Source organism: Apaloderma vittatum, unplaced genomic scaffold (genome assembly GCF_000703405.1).
Source record: "Apaloderma vittatum isolate BGI_N311 unplaced genomic scaffold, ASM70340v1 scaffold13705, whole genome shotgun sequence".
In the NCBI taxonomy this organism is placed as follows: domain Eukaryota; kingdom Metazoa; phylum Chordata; class Aves; order Trogoniformes; family Trogonidae; genus Apaloderma; species Apaloderma vittatum.
In genome coordinates, this window is record NW_009717752.1 from 23,298 (window position 1) to 40,907 (window position 17,610).

General features: G+C 47.3%; 1 protein-coding gene across 1 annotated transcript in view; it reads left to right on the forward strand.

Moving 5' to 3' along the window:
- Positions 1-15,065, forward strand: part of LOC104274406 (kelch-like protein 3) — a 31,637-nt gene extending 16,572 nt beyond the window's left edge. Inside the window, exons 5-14 of the mRNA XM_009870023.1 lie at positions 508-617; positions 2,625-2,741; positions 3,767-3,916; positions 6,313-6,430; positions 7,162-7,359; positions 8,158-8,259; positions 10,307-10,435; positions 13,675-13,815; positions 14,028-14,171; positions 14,425-15,065. Of these exons, the coding sequence (XP_009868325.1) occupies positions 508-617; positions 2,625-2,741; positions 3,767-3,916; positions 6,313-6,430; positions 7,162-7,359; positions 8,158-8,259; positions 10,307-10,435; positions 13,675-13,815; positions 14,028-14,171; positions 14,425-14,453 (1,238 nt within the window). The 3' untranslated portion in view covers positions 14,454-15,065. The remainder of the gene's footprint in view (positions 1-507; positions 618-2,624; positions 2,742-3,766; positions 3,917-6,312; positions 6,431-7,161; positions 7,360-8,157; positions 8,260-10,306; positions 10,436-13,674; positions 13,816-14,027; positions 14,172-14,424) is intronic.
- The last annotated feature ends 2,545 nt before the right edge of the window (positions 15,066-17,610 follow it).

Here is a 17,610-nt window from a genome sequence, read left to right on the forward strand (position 1 = left end):
TTGATGTGTGTGGGATGAGGATCCCCCTTGCCCATTAAAGATGGGGTTTCCTTTGAACACCTACAGATATCAAGGACCCTTGCTGGAGTCTCTCGGCCAGGTGTCGAGCAGATCTGATCTGTCTGGGTTATTGAAGTGGGCAAGAACTGAATCTTGGGGTGGCCAGGCTGTTCACTTCTTCAGAAAGGCTTTGTCACTTTTCTCAATTACCCCTTCGAATCCTATTTGCCACCGGGAGGCACTTAGTGACTTTGCGGAAGGTTAAGTTCCCATTTAGTGCCTTTCGTAAAAGCGTCCTGTGGAGCTTGTGTTACTTGAAATAACATCGGATGTCTTTAACCTGCTCTGGGACGAGTTTCTGTTCTGCCACGCGGTCGCAGTGTGGTGTTTGCCTCGCATGCTCGGGGCTGTGACAGCAGCGCTTCTCGGAATGCTCTAGCCCTGCCCTCGACTTAACGCACTGATTTCATTATAATTGTCTGTTCCCCCTTTTCATTTGCTGAACAGAGCAGCACTTTCCTGAGGTGATGCTAGGAGAAGAATTTCTTAGCCTTAGTCTGGACCAGGTTTGCAGTTTAATATCGAGTGACAAGCTCACAGTCTCCTCCGAAGAAAAGGTACGGTAAATTGTATAGCAACAGTGAATGTAAGAGTGCTGGAATGTTTCTAGATTTTACCTCTGGAACTATTTTCATGTTATGCTCTTTAGAGGCCATTTTCCAACAGGATCTCATGGAAATGAAATTTAAAAATAATGTGAATCCTAAGAAAAAAACCCATAAAAATGACCTTCACTTGGTTGTTCCTTGCAGGGAGTAATGATACTCAGATCCATATCGCTTCCAAAAGCCCTGGGGGCCAGAACTGAACACCTTCCCTCTCTGGAAAACTAGGAACCTTCCATCTGCTGTTGTTTAAAGCTCTTATTACCTGCTGTAAAACCTCAAAGAAAGGTGAATTTCATTAGGCCAGGGAAGAGCCTGGCCTGGAAGAACTTCTGTTGCATGTAAGGCAGAACAACTAGAGGAGGCTCATTGCCAAAATGAAGGAAGGAAACATTTTTCTGGCAAAATCAGTGCTTTTAATAGAAGAGGGGAGGAAAAGGGCACTGGCCCATGTCTTGTGTGCTCACATCTTTTATAGTCTGTGGTCCTGAGAAGGAGGGTGAGCAGTGTTTGCCGGTTGGAACCGGTTCTGACCTGTTTGAACCGGTTCCAAGGATTTGTTGGCATAGGAGACGACACTCGTGCTTCACTGCTTTTTAAATGTATATAGTTCAGAGGAAGAAACCTCTCCTCCTCTGCCTCTGCTTTGTGGGAGGACATGTCTGCAAATACATTTACCAGCAACAGTTGGGGCCCCCAGAGATGGTGCCCTCAGTTCTGCTTGGTTTCAACCAATTAGTGACCTTGGACTGAACGAAATGGTTTCTGGGGCAGTGATGGAAAGAAAGAAACAAATATCTGTGAAAATTGCCCTGACCATTTGGTGACCTCAGAGGGAAGCTGAAACCAAGGCCACTTGCCGCGTGTACTGGGGCAAAGGGCCAGCGATGCTTTTTTTGGGGTCAGGGCCCCCATGAGTAACCGGATGGCAGCAGCACTCGGGGCGTTTCGCCTGTAGGTGGGAGTTAAGGGTCAGAATTTAATTTGGACTGTGTGCGGAAAACTCTGCTGCGATGATCCACATCCTGCTGTGCAGCATCTGAGACGGCACTGGTCCCTCTCTGTGCCTTGCTGGGTGGTTCAGGAAACGTTTCCCACTCCTGGTGACGTTTTTAGGGCTTTCTTCTGGGCCGTGAGGCTTGCAGTTATATAAGCACATGCATATTCATGCAGGAGCCCATGTAGGATGCTTCTGCCTGTGTCCCTTCATTGCGCAGGGCTCAGCGTGGCTCCAGCGCATGGGGAATGGAATGTTTCTAGATTTTACCTCTGGAACTATGTGAGCAGGTTGTCACGGAGTCCAAGTTTGGATGCTTATCTGGACCGGTTGGATCTGGGAATAAAACCAGACCAAAAGTCTGGCGTGCCCTTGTTTCCCAGCTGGAATACCAGAGTATTTTTAGCAGCAATGTGGTGCAGAGGCTTCGTGGCTGCAGGCGGGGGTTTTCCTGCCTGTGTGGTGAACTCGTCCTGAAGAATTCTTGAGTTTTGGGGTGGGGGTACATCAGGGCAGTGACGAAATACGATGGTGAGCGTAGAGACTTTCCCTGCGGCCAGGCTCCTTCAGGAGAGGAGATCCCTGTTATCAGGAGTAATTGTTGTGGCTGATTTCATGAGTAATGTCCAGTGCAAATGTCAGCAGGCTAATTAAGTTTCCTGGCTGCCTTCCAGTACTAATGTCCAAGAGGTATACGATTGTCCTGGACCCACGCTTAGCTCTGAGAGTGATACAGCACATCTAGCTAGGAAGTTGCTTATTAATACGCATGGTCAGCTCGCCTCCTCGCTCCCGTGGTGCTTGTGCTCTGTGCATAGTCACGACTTTTTCATCTGTTTGATAGAGATCACCTCGCACCTCCTTCCTTCGATGCTGTAAAATCACATTGCTTCTGATTTTTGGGTAGGTGACTGCGCAAGCCGGTTCTCTCTTCTCCGTTTAATTGTCCTTTATCTGTGTAGGTCTTTGAAGCGGTGATTTCTTGGATAAATTATGAGAAGGAATCTCGCTTAGAGCACATGGCTAAACTGATGGAGCATGTTCGCCTGCCCCTTTTGCCCAGAGATTACCTTGTACAGGTTAGTCTGTTAATAAGTAATTAATACTTGCACTTAAGCTGCTGGTAGCTCCTTAATCAATGGCTTGGCTGTTTGTCTCCGAGATGGGTAATTTGGCACATTGCTGAGTCTGCAAAAAGGAATAAAAGGGAAAGCTGTGTGGATTCTGAAATCAGTGTGTGTGTGGACAACTTTCTTGTAAATGTGACCTGTGCCCTGCCAGGCAGTGACAAGAGCGGTGCACCTGCCACCCTCTCTTGGTGGAAACATTTAGAAGTTCACGTTTGGGGATTTTTCACCGTGAAAATACCCAGGTGGTGGTGTTACAAGCTTGTGCATTTTTTTTGTTTTCCCCTAATGCACAGGTAAATTTAGCTTGGTGAAAGCACAGTGTGTGTGATAATTTTGCCTTAAGATGTGTTTTGCACATAGAGATGAGTCTACGTGGCTGGCAGGTGAGATGCTCCCTGACCTGCTCTGACTTAGAGATTGTTTGTGACAAGTTAATTCCTGGATCTGGGCCTTGATAATGAGCTGAGAATCCCCAAAGAAGGGGTTGGCATTATAGGCTCTTTGACTACTGTGCTTTTATCGCATGTCTAAAAAAATCAATACAACTGAAGTAAAATTGGTATTCACAAGATGAGCTCATCATAAGTTTTTTCTCTCAACTGTATCTTTTGATTGAGTAAAAGATATTTCCTCTCCTTAAAAATTCTGACTCGGACAGAAGGAATTACTTATTTTGTACCCAGACTCCTGGTGAATTCTCCTCTGCTGAGTTAAATGTCTGGCAGAGGATGATAAAATAGAGGGAGCCGCTTGTGAATGATGTTGCAAAAAAGTGAGAACCTTGGATGTTACTCTGTGTGTTTCTTTGGGAAGAACTGGAAGTCTGTGTTTGTCTTCTGCATTTTAATTTTTTTTAATGTTGATACTTTGGGAGAGGAATTCCAGGTTTCGTGTTCTTTCTACAAAGCTCCTTGTGACCTGTGCCATCAGGTACTGCAGTCTAAATGATCTGTCCTGTGTGTGCATGTTCTCAGACAGTTGAAGAAGAAGCTTTAATCAAGAATAACAATACCTGTAAAGACTTCCTTATCGAGGCCATGAAATACCATTTGCTTCCTCTGGATCAAAGGCAACTGATAAAGAACCCCAGAACAAAGCCGAGGACTCCCGTTAGCCTGCCAAAGGTAAGCTGAGTTCATAGCTTCGTGCCACCTCACGCTCTATTACTGGTGGCCTTTTCTGTCTTTGAAAGGAGCCTGTGTAGTTGCCACCTTACTTCTCACTAACTCCACGGTGGTCCTTTGAAGTGTTTTAACTCCCTTTTCTGGTATCGCCGTTGCCTGCCAAGGAAATGTGACAAACTTGGATAAACTTAGATAAACCCTTGGCAGAGGCAATATCTCTGCTCCCGGGAGCAAGGGGCTGCTCTGGAGACTCTTTGTCAGCCACGAGTGGTTTTTTTGAACGGCTCTTGCTTCTGGAGCTGCGGCTTGAGAATCACTGACCTGCTGCAGGCAGCTCCTGGGGCGCTGCGAGGGTTGGCTGAGGTTTCTCCTGGCTCGTTGCACTGTCGCGGAGCCATGCTGGGGAGGGTCGCTGTACTTACTTGTCTGTCTTTTGTTTCCCACCCTCCCCGTATCCATAACCAGAAGCCAGGAAAGCAGGAGATGGCAGCGCTCAGACCTATGGGCAGGAAGTCTGAAGCAAATTTCAATAGACTCAAAGCAGCTACTGAATGAATAATCCTTGTTACTCCCTGCATCTATCCTGCAGGCGTGTGATGCTCTGGCCACCATTTCATTAGTGAAGAAAAAAAATGACAACAGGAATGATTTTCCCTGTGCCCCGAAGACAAACGCAGTTTGGCACGGATGTCTCCCAACAGGCTGCCGCTGCAGTTTTATTAATAAGCGTTTTGAAGATTGTGAGACATCAGAACCACAGTGTATTATTTTTCTAAGCACAAATCCTAGGGAGCTATATGAGATCTGTGCTGTGAAGGACTATTCAGGTCCCTAGATACTGTCCATTGAGACATTGTGATTCTGCAGACTGTATCGGCGTGTTGTGTCCTTTCTGCCTGCTGGCACTGAGATGAAGGTGGTAGAACCTAGCTTTGGGGGTACCGTGAAGGGCTGACGTGACCCTTGTTCAAGGACTGAAGTAGTTGAGGATAGAACGAACGAACCTGGGAGTTCAGGGGTTCTCAACATCTTGTCTAACATGACCTATCAGTACAAACCCAAATCTTCTGCAGATCTCTCCCCCCTTCTTTTTAACTTTAAAAAAAGCGGAGAAGGTGGTGATCTTCCAGAAATCCTATTACTGAGAAACTTTCATCTGGTATGTTGGTCCCTCTGATGAGGGATTACTGTCTGCTGTGAAATCTCATAATTCTGTAATCATGTGGAGCTCCACAGCTTTCCATGGAAGACTGTTACACAACTAGTACTCAGGCTGCTAATTTAGACTCGCACTGCTTTCTAGCATCACATTCTCATCTTTGTAGATCAAACAGTCCACTATTTTCATACTCTTAAAATTCTTTAAATTGCTGTCTGGCTGTGTAATTTTAAGGCAATTGTGATTAGAGTTGAGCTTATTATCCAAGTGACCTTGAGTGATGGTCTTATCCCCTCAGCTACTCACAGTTGCCTTGCAGAGCCTAAAGCCAGTTTCCCATCTTCTCCTTGACTATATTTGAAGCCCCGTTGTCTTGCTTCTTGCTCCGTAGCCTTGTAAAATTCAAACTGGCTTGGGTAATGTTTGCTCCTGCCTATTTACTCTGATAAAGAGAGCAAATCCGTCGTCTTGATAGCTGTGAAGGGCTGAAACGTATTCACAACAAAGCACAGGCCGAGCTGCTTGTAGGCGTGGTGGTTTGGACGCTGCCCATGCAGGTGCTGGTTTGCAGCACCCAGCTGAGTGGTTCCTGTACTCCTGAGATTGCCCTTGGTCACCTGTACGTAGTTCTTCCATATCTATAAGGAATTTAGGGTTAAATTTATGGATTTGCATCGATATATGTTGCAGCCAAAAGCCTTAATGAAGCTGACAAATAATTTCCTTCGGCAGCCCAGCACCCTGGGTCTTAATAGTCCTGGTGATTTCTCCGAGTGTTGCCTTCCTTGCAGGTGGCAATGCAGCTGTCAGGTTTTATTTGCTAAGTGGCATTGATTATTTTTAGCACCACTGTGGAGATAATGACTAAGCAGTCAGCTGGCTGTGGAACTTACATGGGGATTGTCTTCACTTAAAAGTACTTCTGCGGCAAGTCTTGTGTGTGCCGTGGTGCCAAACAGTTTTGCATTTCACAGGGAAATAGGCAGGTCGCCCACCTTAGAAACGGTGAGGAAGGGTTAACAGAGCTGCCATATTTAGCGTGCATAAAGTTTTCACCCCTTGGAATAGGGTTGAGCGGAATAGCTGTTTCTGCAGAGGCTTCTAGCATGCCTGCAGCATGTTTTTGGCAGCTACGCTTCGAACTCAAGCCTTTTGGTGATTGTTAACCAGGTTGTGGTGATGGTTCTTTGCAGAGAGCAGCTGCCTGGGCTTTCTGACGCTTGTCTTCCCTCTCCAGGTGATGATCGTGGTGGGTGGGCAAGCGCCCAAAGCCATTCGCAGCGTGGAGTGCTATGATTTCGAGGAGGAGCGGTGGGATCAAGTTGCTGAGCTTCCGTCCCGGAGATGCAGAGCAGGTAATGGGAACTCTTGCTGGAACATTTCTGTTATCCCAGTGCGGTTCTTCAGCAGTGGCTGGATGTCCTCAGTCGTCCCTTCAGCTTCCCTCTGTGCCCCTGGCCTCAAGCATCTCTTTCTTTTTGCCATTCCTTCCTTCTTTTTCGCTACAGACATGTATCCTTCTCATTCAGATGAGTGTCCTGCTCTCTAGGATGCTCTTGCCTGTCTGCACTCCACAGCAACTGCCTCCTCTTCATCTCTCTCTCTCCTTCTGGCTGCTCCTCCATCACTGTTTCCTTTCCTCCTCCCATCCCACTGGCCTGGCAGCCCACAGGGATCCAGTTTTCCTTGCTGGTTTCGTAGTGCAAATCAAAGGAGCCGAGTCAGTGCCTCTGAGTGCTGGAGGGTGGATGATGGCGAGCAGATCTGTAAGTTGGGAGCGTTTCTTTGAAGGCATCCAACAGCACCGTGAGTGTCGATCGCCGTTTGGTGACCAGAAAATTACTCATTCACGTGGGAAATCCATCTGTGCCTCATGTTGCTGTGTGTTTATGTGCATTTTATCTTCCATGCGACATGTATGTTTGCTCATACTTGGCTCTGATGCTCTTAGCCTGCGGAAAATGCCAAAGACTTGCCCACGTTCTGCTCTGCCCTGCTGTCTCACACACCCTGACAGACGCCTGGCAAGACTCGCTTCCCAAGCGCTTTGTAAAACCCTTGTAAAAATCTCTCTCCTCTTTCACAGGTGTGGTGTTTATGGCCGGCAATGTTTACGCCGTCGGGGGCTTTAACGGATCTTTAAGGGTACGCACGGTTGACGTGTACGACGGCGTGAAGGACCAGTGGACGTCCATAGCCAGCATGCAGGAGAGGCGAAGCACTTTAGGCGCGGCCGTGCTCAATGATCTGCTGTACGCAGTGGGCGGCTTCGATGGCAGCACTGGTAGGTGGCTGAGCAAAAAAACAGGCAGTGCCTGACCTGAAAAAAAATTGTTTTGGAACTCCCTGCATAGGCGTCAGAGCTTTAGTGAGGTTCCTGAGCCCTTGCTCTCTGATAGTGTAGGGATTGAGTTGGCTGCGTGTGGTAACTAACCACGTGCGTGTTCTGACCAATCGGTAATTGCAGAGAATCGCACCCTAGTTTTTTACAGTCCTTTCAGTCTCATTCTTCATATGAATATGCTTTTTCTGGCCTGAAAAGGGTTTTTTCCTCATTTTAATTAAATTTTTCATAGCGACATGAATAAAACGCCAGCAAGGCATCTCATGGTGTATGTGTGTCCGGGATTTATCTCAGTATAGCTGTAGGTTTAGATTCACACCTCTGCCTCTGCTGTAGAGCTTTTCTGCTTGGTTAAGCCCTAAAGTCACCATTTCAGCTGGTGATGATACAGTGCAACAGAGTCTAGGGGAATTCGTAAACCTTTGTGTGGATGTGTTGTAATGCCTGAAGGGGTGTGGGACTTCTGGGCTCTGCCCCACCTTGGTGTCCCCAGTGCTTTGGAGGGGCAGCAGTCTCAGGGCAGGGGCGATGGGGTAACCATTTTTCCAGCTGCTGAAGAAGTGGCATTGACACACTAGTCCCAGCCTGAAAGGCAAAGGACTAAAAAATTGGGTTGCAGGAGTGTGGGAGGAATTACGGGCTTGGGAGGAGGTGGAAGGCAGATGAAAGTGCAACACCAATCTTTTTTTCTTCTCTTTTTTTTTAATTAGAAAACCTGTGTATCCCCTTTTTAACTAGGTCTGGCATCAGTTGAGGCCTATAGCTATAAAACCAATGAGTGGTTTTTTGTGGCTCCCATGAACACAAGAAGAAGCAGTGTTGGAGTCGGAGTTGTGGAGGGTAAGAAAACCAGCAGCCATTTCCATCAAGCAAATGTTCCTGTGTCCAACAGAAGCCTGAATGGTTAAGTGCGATAGAAGGAAACTGCAGCAACTGTTCTCTAGACTAGTTGTTAAAGATTTATATGATGCAATTGCTGCAGCTTTTCCCATTCTTCTCTTTGTATTAGTGAAAAACCATGTGTAGTTTCCCAAGAGACACAGACCTGTGTCAGACCAGCCTGTGCCTCCTGTGAATGCCGGGGGGTGTGTGCAGCTTTCTTGGAACCCTTATTCTTCTGCGCTGCGTCTGGCCAGTGAAAGCAAGTGGTCCTGTGCAGCGTATGCTGTTGCTGTCAGCAGACACTGCGTGGATGGTGTACCCATCACAAAATCTGCTCAGCGAGAGAAACAGGAGCATAGTCCATCCCACAGCCCCAAGCTGGTGGTTTGGCAGGAATACTAAAACCTGTGTTTAGTGACATCAGGCTTGCTGGCACGCTTTGCTCCGGCTCGTAAACAAGCAGGGACTGATGGCAGCGAAGGCCGGTGCTACCAGAGCGAGGTGGGTGGAGAGGGCACTTGGAGGGATCGTGGCAGCTGTTGGCACCTACGTGCCAGCACCAAATTCAAGTGAGCTGGTGCTGAGCAGCTTGCTTTGGATCCAGGAGGAGGCAGTTGAAGTAGGAACCTTTCCTTCTTCAGCAAAAACAGTTCTGAAGCAAGTGGAAGATTTTGTTTGACCTTGTCTTTAGCGTGTCGTAGCAGTTTCCAATTAGTTTGGAGCGGAGCAGCCACTGGCACAAGCCTTGTTATAAACCGTACTTTGAAGTGGTTTGGTTTGACCTATTTGAAAGGGAAATGTATGAACTGTTTATGTACGCGAAATGTGTTGATGTGAGAAGAGGGAGGGAGATAATGTCAGAATAAATATCTCTTGTTCTGCTAAATTTGCATATTTAAGAAGCATCTCCTTCGAAACAGGCCTGTGCTTGTGAAGCGTGGGGCGGCTGGTGGTTATCAGGATTTGCTCAAGTGATGCGAGTGCAGTCATTTGAATGCAGAACAAATGTTAAGCGTGTACCCAAGAGATGAGTTTTTATGGACAGGTTTTCCACTGGAGATACATGAAATACTTTTCCTTTGCTTAGTTTGAGAGTGGAAGTAAGTGTTGGACTTGTGGGAGCCCACGATAAAAAAGATGAGGGCGTGTGGTGGGAAGAAGAGCGGATCGTAGCGGGGTAGGGAACAAGCTGCAGCCTGCAGTTAATCCACAGTGTTCATCTGAAGGTGATGAAGATTGATCCCATGTCCCTGGGTACTGAAAATGTCTAATAATTGATGCCAGCCAGGAAACTTTATCTTGTCTTGCTTTGTCTGGCACTTTTGTCTTGATTCATTGACTAACACTGAGTGGGTTGAACCAACAAGTAAGAGTTTGAAATGTTTATAGCAACAGGAAAGTACAGAAGGAGCACAGTCATAAACCTGATCCGTAGAGACCTCTTCTGATGAACACAGCCTGAGGAGGCCGTGAGTGGAGCTGAGGGAGAAAGAAAAGAGCTGGCCGCTTCTTGGAGCCTTGCAAACATCAGGGAAACAGGAGGATACAAAAGCATAAGGCTGTGGATGGTAACTGCTGGTGGGAGTCTCACATATGCAACGAATTGTATAGCTCCTTTGTGGCAAGGCTCTGCTGGTATGGATTGAAAATTGGTCTTATTGAGGGGCAGTTAAACTTTCCTTCATATTTGTTGAACTTTAGTAATGGTTGGTTGATGGAGTGTCTAGGAGGCCTTGTCTTGAAACAGAGCATCTGCGCTGGCTGCTTTTGGCTTCTAATGAAGCTGTTGTGTGTCGCGTTGTTCCCTTGTCTTAGCTGACAGCTTTAACAGCTTTAAAAACAGTTCACTTAGATCCTTTCGCTGGGATCAGGCATCCCAGGAGGCTTAGGCACATCTCCCAGGGCCTCCCTCAGCCAGGATCTGTCCTCACCGGGGCCTTCAGGCATGATGGTGACATAAATCAGTTGAAGCTGTAACACCGATGCCAACGTGTGTCTCTTCCAGGGAAGCTCTATGCCGTGGGGGGTTACGATGGAGCCTCCCGTCAGTGCCTTAGTACCGTCGAGCAGTATAACCCCGCCACGAACGAATGGACCTACGTAGCCGACATGAGCACTCGTCGCAGCGGTGCAGGTACTGGCTCCGAGATGTGTTCTGAAGAGCGGATGATCCCTGGGTTTCCTGCTCATAAAAGGGAAGGAAAAGTGTATTTTGGCATTGTGGGGCTGGCAAGTGCAATCTGTTATTTCCCCGCCCTTCTCATAAGGGGAAGAACCATAATTGCTTGGAAGCTTTCAGCAGCTCCCCTGACTTGGTTAAAATCTGCCAAATTGAAATTAATTTCTAGATTAATGAAATAATGTTCAGAGTTTCTAAGTAGCCTTGCCAGCAGATGCATCTCACTTGAAAGCACAGTTATGTTCCTGAATTGCCAGCTGCAGGCGCAGCTGGGGTCTGGCAAGCCAAGCTGCACCTCCTCTGGTATCATTTGAGGGTTGTTGGATGGATTTTCCTTTTGGATCTTCTCTGCAGGCATCCGGAGGATGCTTTGCAGCACAAAGCACATCTGTACTGGGTGATGTGCAGGCCAAGTCAAAGTAGCAAAATTATTCTGAGGTTACCCGTGCTAAGCTAGTTTTTAGTGTGCCTTTTGCTGGCAAGAGTTGGTAGGTTAGAGCAAAGGACGTGGTAAAGATTATATTCTATTCTTGATAGTTTCTAACTTGCAATGTGATATTAGGCTGGGTAGGCACTTGTCTTCTCTGTGTCTGCTCCTCTCTGAAAGAGATGAAATCTCATATCTGTTGCATTTAAAATGATGAAACGGAATGTGTTGATGTCGGTCCTGTTGCTCAGGGTGTGCAACAGGTCCTCCCTGATCTCAGATTGTGTAGTTCTCGTCATACACCAGCCAAAGTAGCAGTTACCCAGAGCTCACCAAGCCCAGAGGCTGCCCCTTGTGTGGGGGCTGAGATGACCCTGCCGGTTAAGCTGTGGTGGGAATTCCCTTCTGAGGTGGGCTGTTGAGAGGCTGCTCTCTCTGCACTGTGTTTCTTTCCTCACTCTGCCTTTTCCGTAACTCCAGCTGAGGCAAATGCAGTCACATGCTGTTGGCTTGAATTCAGCTGAAGAAGTTTTTAGTATCTGCTTGATGCTTAAACCCAGCCTGGTGCAACCTTAGAGGACAGCAGGAGGAGTATCTTGTGTTGTTGACAGCATGTTGAAAGGCAGGAAAAGAGCCTGTGATGGATTTTGGTGAATGCTCTTTGAAATGCTCTGCTCTGAGCACTGCTTTGCAATTACATCTCCACGCGGCAAGTCTGGTATTAGGACTGCTCTTACTTGTCTGCCCGACAGCCTTGCAATTTTCTGTTCCCAACCCGAACTCCTCAAGTTCTGGTTGTCACCCAGATGTCCCTCCAGCAGGCACGGGGGAGGGGACAGCCCGGTGTCACTGCTGCAGCATGAGCTGTCCTACAGTTCCAGAAATGAGACCGTGCTCATCGCCGTCCCGATGCTGACATCTAGCGACGGTGAGGACAGGTGTCCTCAAGTCCTGCTCTGGCAGGGGCATTGGACTAGATGATGTTTCGAGGTCCCTTCCAATCCCTAGCATACTGTGATACTGTGAAGTCCTCGGGGTGACCCCAGCCCAGGCCAACCAGTGTGAATGTTCTGGTTTGCTGGACCAGCTGGGGGGTTCACTCCCCTCCTGGCAGGGATGTCCCGTCAGTGCGTGCCCCGTCTGTCACACTGCAGAGGGAGACAGTTTTAGGTGGAAAAGCCTTAGAGCATTTCTAACTCTTTTTACTCTCCTACTTGCTTAAATTAGTTTACTAATTAAATTATTTCTTACAAGAATAAATTTTTTGCTAACAGGTGAATATAGTCAAATGCTAAGGTGCTGCAAACCCAGGCTGCTGGGCTCGGGCGCAGTTGGCTTTCCTCCCCAGTTAAGTGAGTTTCCATTCCCCAGTCAACTGAGAGGAACCTTGTACAGCTCTAGGGCCAGGACATACACGGGGACGTGTTCTGCTATTCCTAAGTAGTGCATGCTGGAGAACCTCAACCACACAGAGAACTTGGCCCAGTAAGGTAGAGATTTAGGGCAGTTAGAGATTAATCACCAGTGTTGGTCATAGATGAACCACGAATCCCAATGTAACGTTGGGATTTCAGCACCTCTTAGTACAGCAAGAGACAGCTGGTCAAAGCCAAATCCAGCAGCAGCAAGTTGAGAAGATCTGGAGAAAAGAAAGGTGATGGTGTTGAACCTGCAGCAGCATTCCTGTCCCCCAAGCAGCAGGGCACCTGCTGGGGCTTTAATTCGTCAGCTGGGCCCTGGTTTTGGGTGAGGAAGGAGCGATAATGCTCAGATGATTTCCCTCCCTGCCTCGTGTTGCTGAGCACGGTGGCTGCGGTGCTCCGTGCTCCTGCTGGCCACGGCGAGACTCGGAGCAGTGTGACACACGGTGGTTTTGGGGTGTGACACGCCACCAGAAGATGTTCCTGTGGCACAGGAGGTGCCGAGCCCAGACAGTGCCAGCTCTCTGGCTCCCTCTGTTCTCCTTTCCCTGTGCTGCATGTGGCAAAGAGGAAAGATCCTTGCACAGGGGCCAACTTGAAAACCTCTTGGCTTTGTGCTGGCAGGGCTTCTCTTCTCCCTGCGCACACCTTTCCAGCTCTCTGCCTTTCCCTTGGCACAAGTCCACCTTCAGGGCACAGGGGCTATCCTGGTGGTGAACACCCCTGGTTGAGATTATGTGATTCAGCTCTACGTTTCTGTTTTACTGCCATTCCACCTTGTTAATTTTAAGAGGCCTTTGAACATTGCTGGAAGTTTTAACTCTCGTGGATTGAACATTTTAATTAACTAATTTACTTCATGTTAGGCAGAAGCACCCTTCACATCACTGTCATTCCCAGAGACTGAGGCAGGGGCCTTTGAAAATGTCTGGGAAGGTGACGTTGGAGGCACCTTGTCTGTGCCAAGTGCTGCTGCCATGTTTGGGGGCATGAGTAGGAGGAGAGGAACCCAGTGGCAGCCTCAAGAACAAGAACTGGAGCCTGTAAGTTGTTCAGAAGAGGAAGAGTGCATAAGGGATGAAGCTGTGTGACACAAAGGCACCAGGAAGAGCAAAAATCAGGCTCCTGGAATTGGGAATCAGGCTGAAAGCGAAGGGCCCCAAGGAAGGGGTCACTGTCCAGACCTGCCATGTGGTGGTTGGTGGAGAGTTGACTGCGTGCCGGGTCATCTTGAGGCCCGTATTTTGGAAAGGCTTTGGAGAGGCCAAGGCAATACCCAGTAGGAGAACCAGGGATGTGCAACCATTTCCCCTGTCCACTTGACTGACACTGGGCTCTGTCCGCAGGCGTTGGTGTTCTCAGTGGGCTGCTCTACGCTACCGGGGGGCACGACGGCCCCTTAGTAAGGAAGAGTGTGGAAGTCTACGATCCAGGAACAAACACCTGGAAGCAAGTAGCAGACATGAATATGTGTAGAAGAAACGCAGGTGAGCATAACAAGCTGTTCTGTGGTGCTTGGTTGCAGGCGTCTGTGTGGTTTTTAATGTGAGTAATGTGCTAGTGATGTAAGTGGTCGGTATTGTAAGAGAGTGATAAAAATGGAAGGTGAAGTATCTGCTTGAGAATGAATCAGAACATGGAACGTGATGTGTCGGGGGACGGGTTAGCCTGTGTCTAACCACCTGCGCTCTGCTTTGAGGTGTGTGTGCGGTAAATGGTCTCCTCTACGTGGTGGGAGGAGATGATGGTTCCTGCAATTTGGCATCGGTGGAATACTACAACCCCATCACAGACAAGTGGACGTTATTACCAACCAGCATGAGCACGGGGAGAAGTTACGCAGGTAAAGAGTCAGTGGGAGAGCTGGCAGCAGCTGGGGTTGTCCGTAAACTTCAGGGCTGTGCCTTCTGAAGCTTTAATCTTTACATTTCTGTGTGTTTGATGTTGTTTTCAGCAAAGGAAACTTTCATAGAAATAGTAGACACCTCTCTCTCTGCTAGCCTCTTGCTCGTCTTTGGTTTTGAGGGATGATTTTAGCCGCATCAGAGCCCAGGAGCTGCTCCTACGATAACAGTGTCTGTTTATTCTCACAACAGGTGTGGCTGTGATTCACAAACCGCTATGACACACGATCAGGCCAGTGCGAGGAGCAGACGTGAGGTGGACCCAGCTAGGTGGTGTTGGGAAAATGACTGACTTCTGATTCGACCCATCTCATTGCTGTTAACGTCTTAGCATGACAAGTGATGCGTTACAAACACCATCTGCTCTGCGGTGGATTGCGTAGCAAAGCCAAAATCCCTTTGGGGACATGTTCCATGCTAGACAAGAGGTGTTGCTTGTTATCTGTGGTGCAATCAACTGTTCTTCTCAATGTCCTGAGATAAACACTGTGCTTGAACTGCAGGCACTGAATTTCTTGTGTGAAACAAAACTGCTACGTTTGGGCACGTGAGTAAAAAATGAACGCTTCTGGATTTCTTCACTACTGATGCTCCGTGCACATTATCAGTTGAACTACTTACTCGCTGTGCCTGGAGGGTGGACTTGACTACTGGCAGTGGAAACTTCTGAGTACCAACAGAGAAAAGCAGTCAGCAGAAACGGACTGGAACAGGGTGCTCTGGCTCGAGTGTGACGCTGTCTCAGTCCTACATTTGTATATGCCGCTGGACTACTGTATGTATCCCTGAAATGCTTGTCGTGTGGTGGAAATAAATACCACGTGATTTTTCTACTTGCCATGAATGCTGTTTGCTGTGCGTGCTGGGACCTGCTGGGCAGTGCCTTCCCTGGGGCTGAAGTCTCAGCGCCCGAACCACGCAAAACTGCGCAACCCCACCAAGCGTGTGCTGCTCCCACGGGGCTTAATCCTCCTGTGAAACTAATGTTGCTTGAATAGAAAGTGCTCCCGACCCACGCATTTCAGCTGTGCTGAAAGCCCCAGTTCTAGCTCTGTCCAGCATCTCAATGCCATTTCATAATAGAGCATTTAGATATTAAAAGAAATACCTTATGGTGCCATTAATGAAGAGACATTACATACAGCGAGAATCCTCTCTCACCCAAGCAGGGATTAATGAGAAAAGTAAAATACCTGCTGTGTTTTAAGGCTTCCAGAGTACGGAGATTAACTGATCCCTGTCACTGAAATTGCTATTTTAGTCTTGCCCGTACTGAAGGTGTTTCTCTATTAGCATGAGGAATGCATAAGATTATTCAAAACAGACAGATCTAGATCCAGCTGTAAGGCAGCTCTCTTGCTTGCATCCCAAATTCTTAAAGCTTTCTGTTTAAGAAGATGTTTTACTTCAAAATACCTTTTTGTGGCTGCTTGCGAGCTCTGGCATGCTTCTGCATGCAGAGATGGACTTCCAAAAGACTCCCTGGCTAAAGGGAACTAGTGTTGGAAAATATTTTCTCTCCTTTTTTTTCTTTTTTTCTCTGTTTGTTTTCGAGGCTTTTTGTAGTGGGCAGCTGACCTGCAGGACTGAATCTGCCCGTGTTACTGCTGAGCTCCAGCACTTACCAGTGTTCTTTGCTCATTTTTTTTCTCCATAGATCTCCTTTCAAAAAGACTCCGTGGGACCTTCTACAATAGAAAAGAAAAATACTTTAACAATTATTTGAGAGGGATCTAAGCCTACATAACCTTGTGCAGCTTTTGTAGAGGAGTGGGTTACTTCTGTAAATAAGCAGGATTTTAGTGATTGAGTTGACATGGCCCTGGGTAAGGTGGGTGCCTGTTTGTTTTAGGGGAAACTGCACCTACCTTTGCTGCGTCACCTCCCGCAGAGGAGGCTGACCTTCATGGGGAAGGCTGAGTAGCACCCACTTCTCTTTGGATGTCCTTGTTCTTACAAACAGAAGCAAACTATCCAAAGAAACGACAATATTATTCTTGATTTCTGCCCTTCCATTGCATGTCAGCTCAGTGGTCTTGAAAATATTTTTTTTTAAAAAAAAAAAAAATCAGCCTTTTCTGTAATACACCTTGAACTTTTTGCTTTGGGTTCTATGGTCTGTAGTGAAATGTGCCAAAATAGTGGTATGTCATGCTGCTCTTTTACAAGATATTGCTTCCTGTAAAAGCTATCGAGGCTGATAGGAATGTGTCCCTGAGTGCAGCTGCCTCCAGATCAGAGTCCTGAGATGCAGCTTCACAGTGACAGAAGCAAGATGATGCCTTGGATTGAACTGACTCAAATTCACTGCTCCAAAAGCAAATGCCAAAAGGTGTTTCCCATTCATTCAGCCTTCGGCAGTAGAGGATCAAATGGGACAGACAAAGCTTTTTGGTCAGAGTGAGTGTCTCTTGTTAGGCTGACATGGGCAAGGGTGGGCAAGTGTTTGGGCAGACACGGCCCTCGTTAGGTCTGGTGCAGACACAGGGCATGTAAAGCTAAAGTAGCTATTTCAGAGCCCAGCTACAGTTTGTGACAGGTCCCAGCTCACCTTCTCACACTTGTTACGTCGCTGGAGCAAAGGCAAATACTGTCCAGAAATTAAGACTTTATGTGGGCTAGAGATAAACTTTCTTCTCTCTAGCTACTAGTTTTTAAAATTTGCTGTGTTTGTCAGACGTGAAAGGTGGATATGCCTAAAGGTTGGATAATTTCCTCCCCTGCTACGTAACTCTTTATGAACCTTCCTTGCTTTTTAAGGAAAATAATTTTTTTGTCATTGTTCTGCTACTGTCAAATGGCTTTTCTGCCCAGAGCTGGCCTGGGCCTGCGGCTGCTGGGCAGAGCTGGAACTCGCAGCCCTCGCCAGGGATGAGTGATGCTGTTCCTGGCTGCAGCCAGTTCTCCTCAATGGCAAATGACACGTTTCTTTCTTTCCTTCTCAAACGTTGCAGTGTTATGCAAGTGAAGTGACCTCGTTTTCCAGCTATGCAATACGAACAACCGTAACACGTGATGAACCAGCTGTATCCCCCCCACCCCACCTTTGAATTGCTTTCTTGAATTGGTCTGTCTTTGGTGTGTGGTTTCATGTTTGTATTGTTAATTCTGAGCACCTGAGCCAGCTCCTTTAAAGATTGCCTTTTTCTAGGACTGAAAACGTAGCATTAGCGCTAACAAATTTTACTGTAAATATTTTTATAAGACGATTTTAAATAACTTTTTGGATTGCTTTTTATGGTCATCAATGACACTTCTGTTAAATTCTGGATCTAATTCTTACACTCCAGTGCAGTTTTTGCCAGCTGTGATGTAGATGTGAATCTGTATGTTTTCTGCACAAAAACCCTAAATATCTGATACAGCTCATGTTGCTTC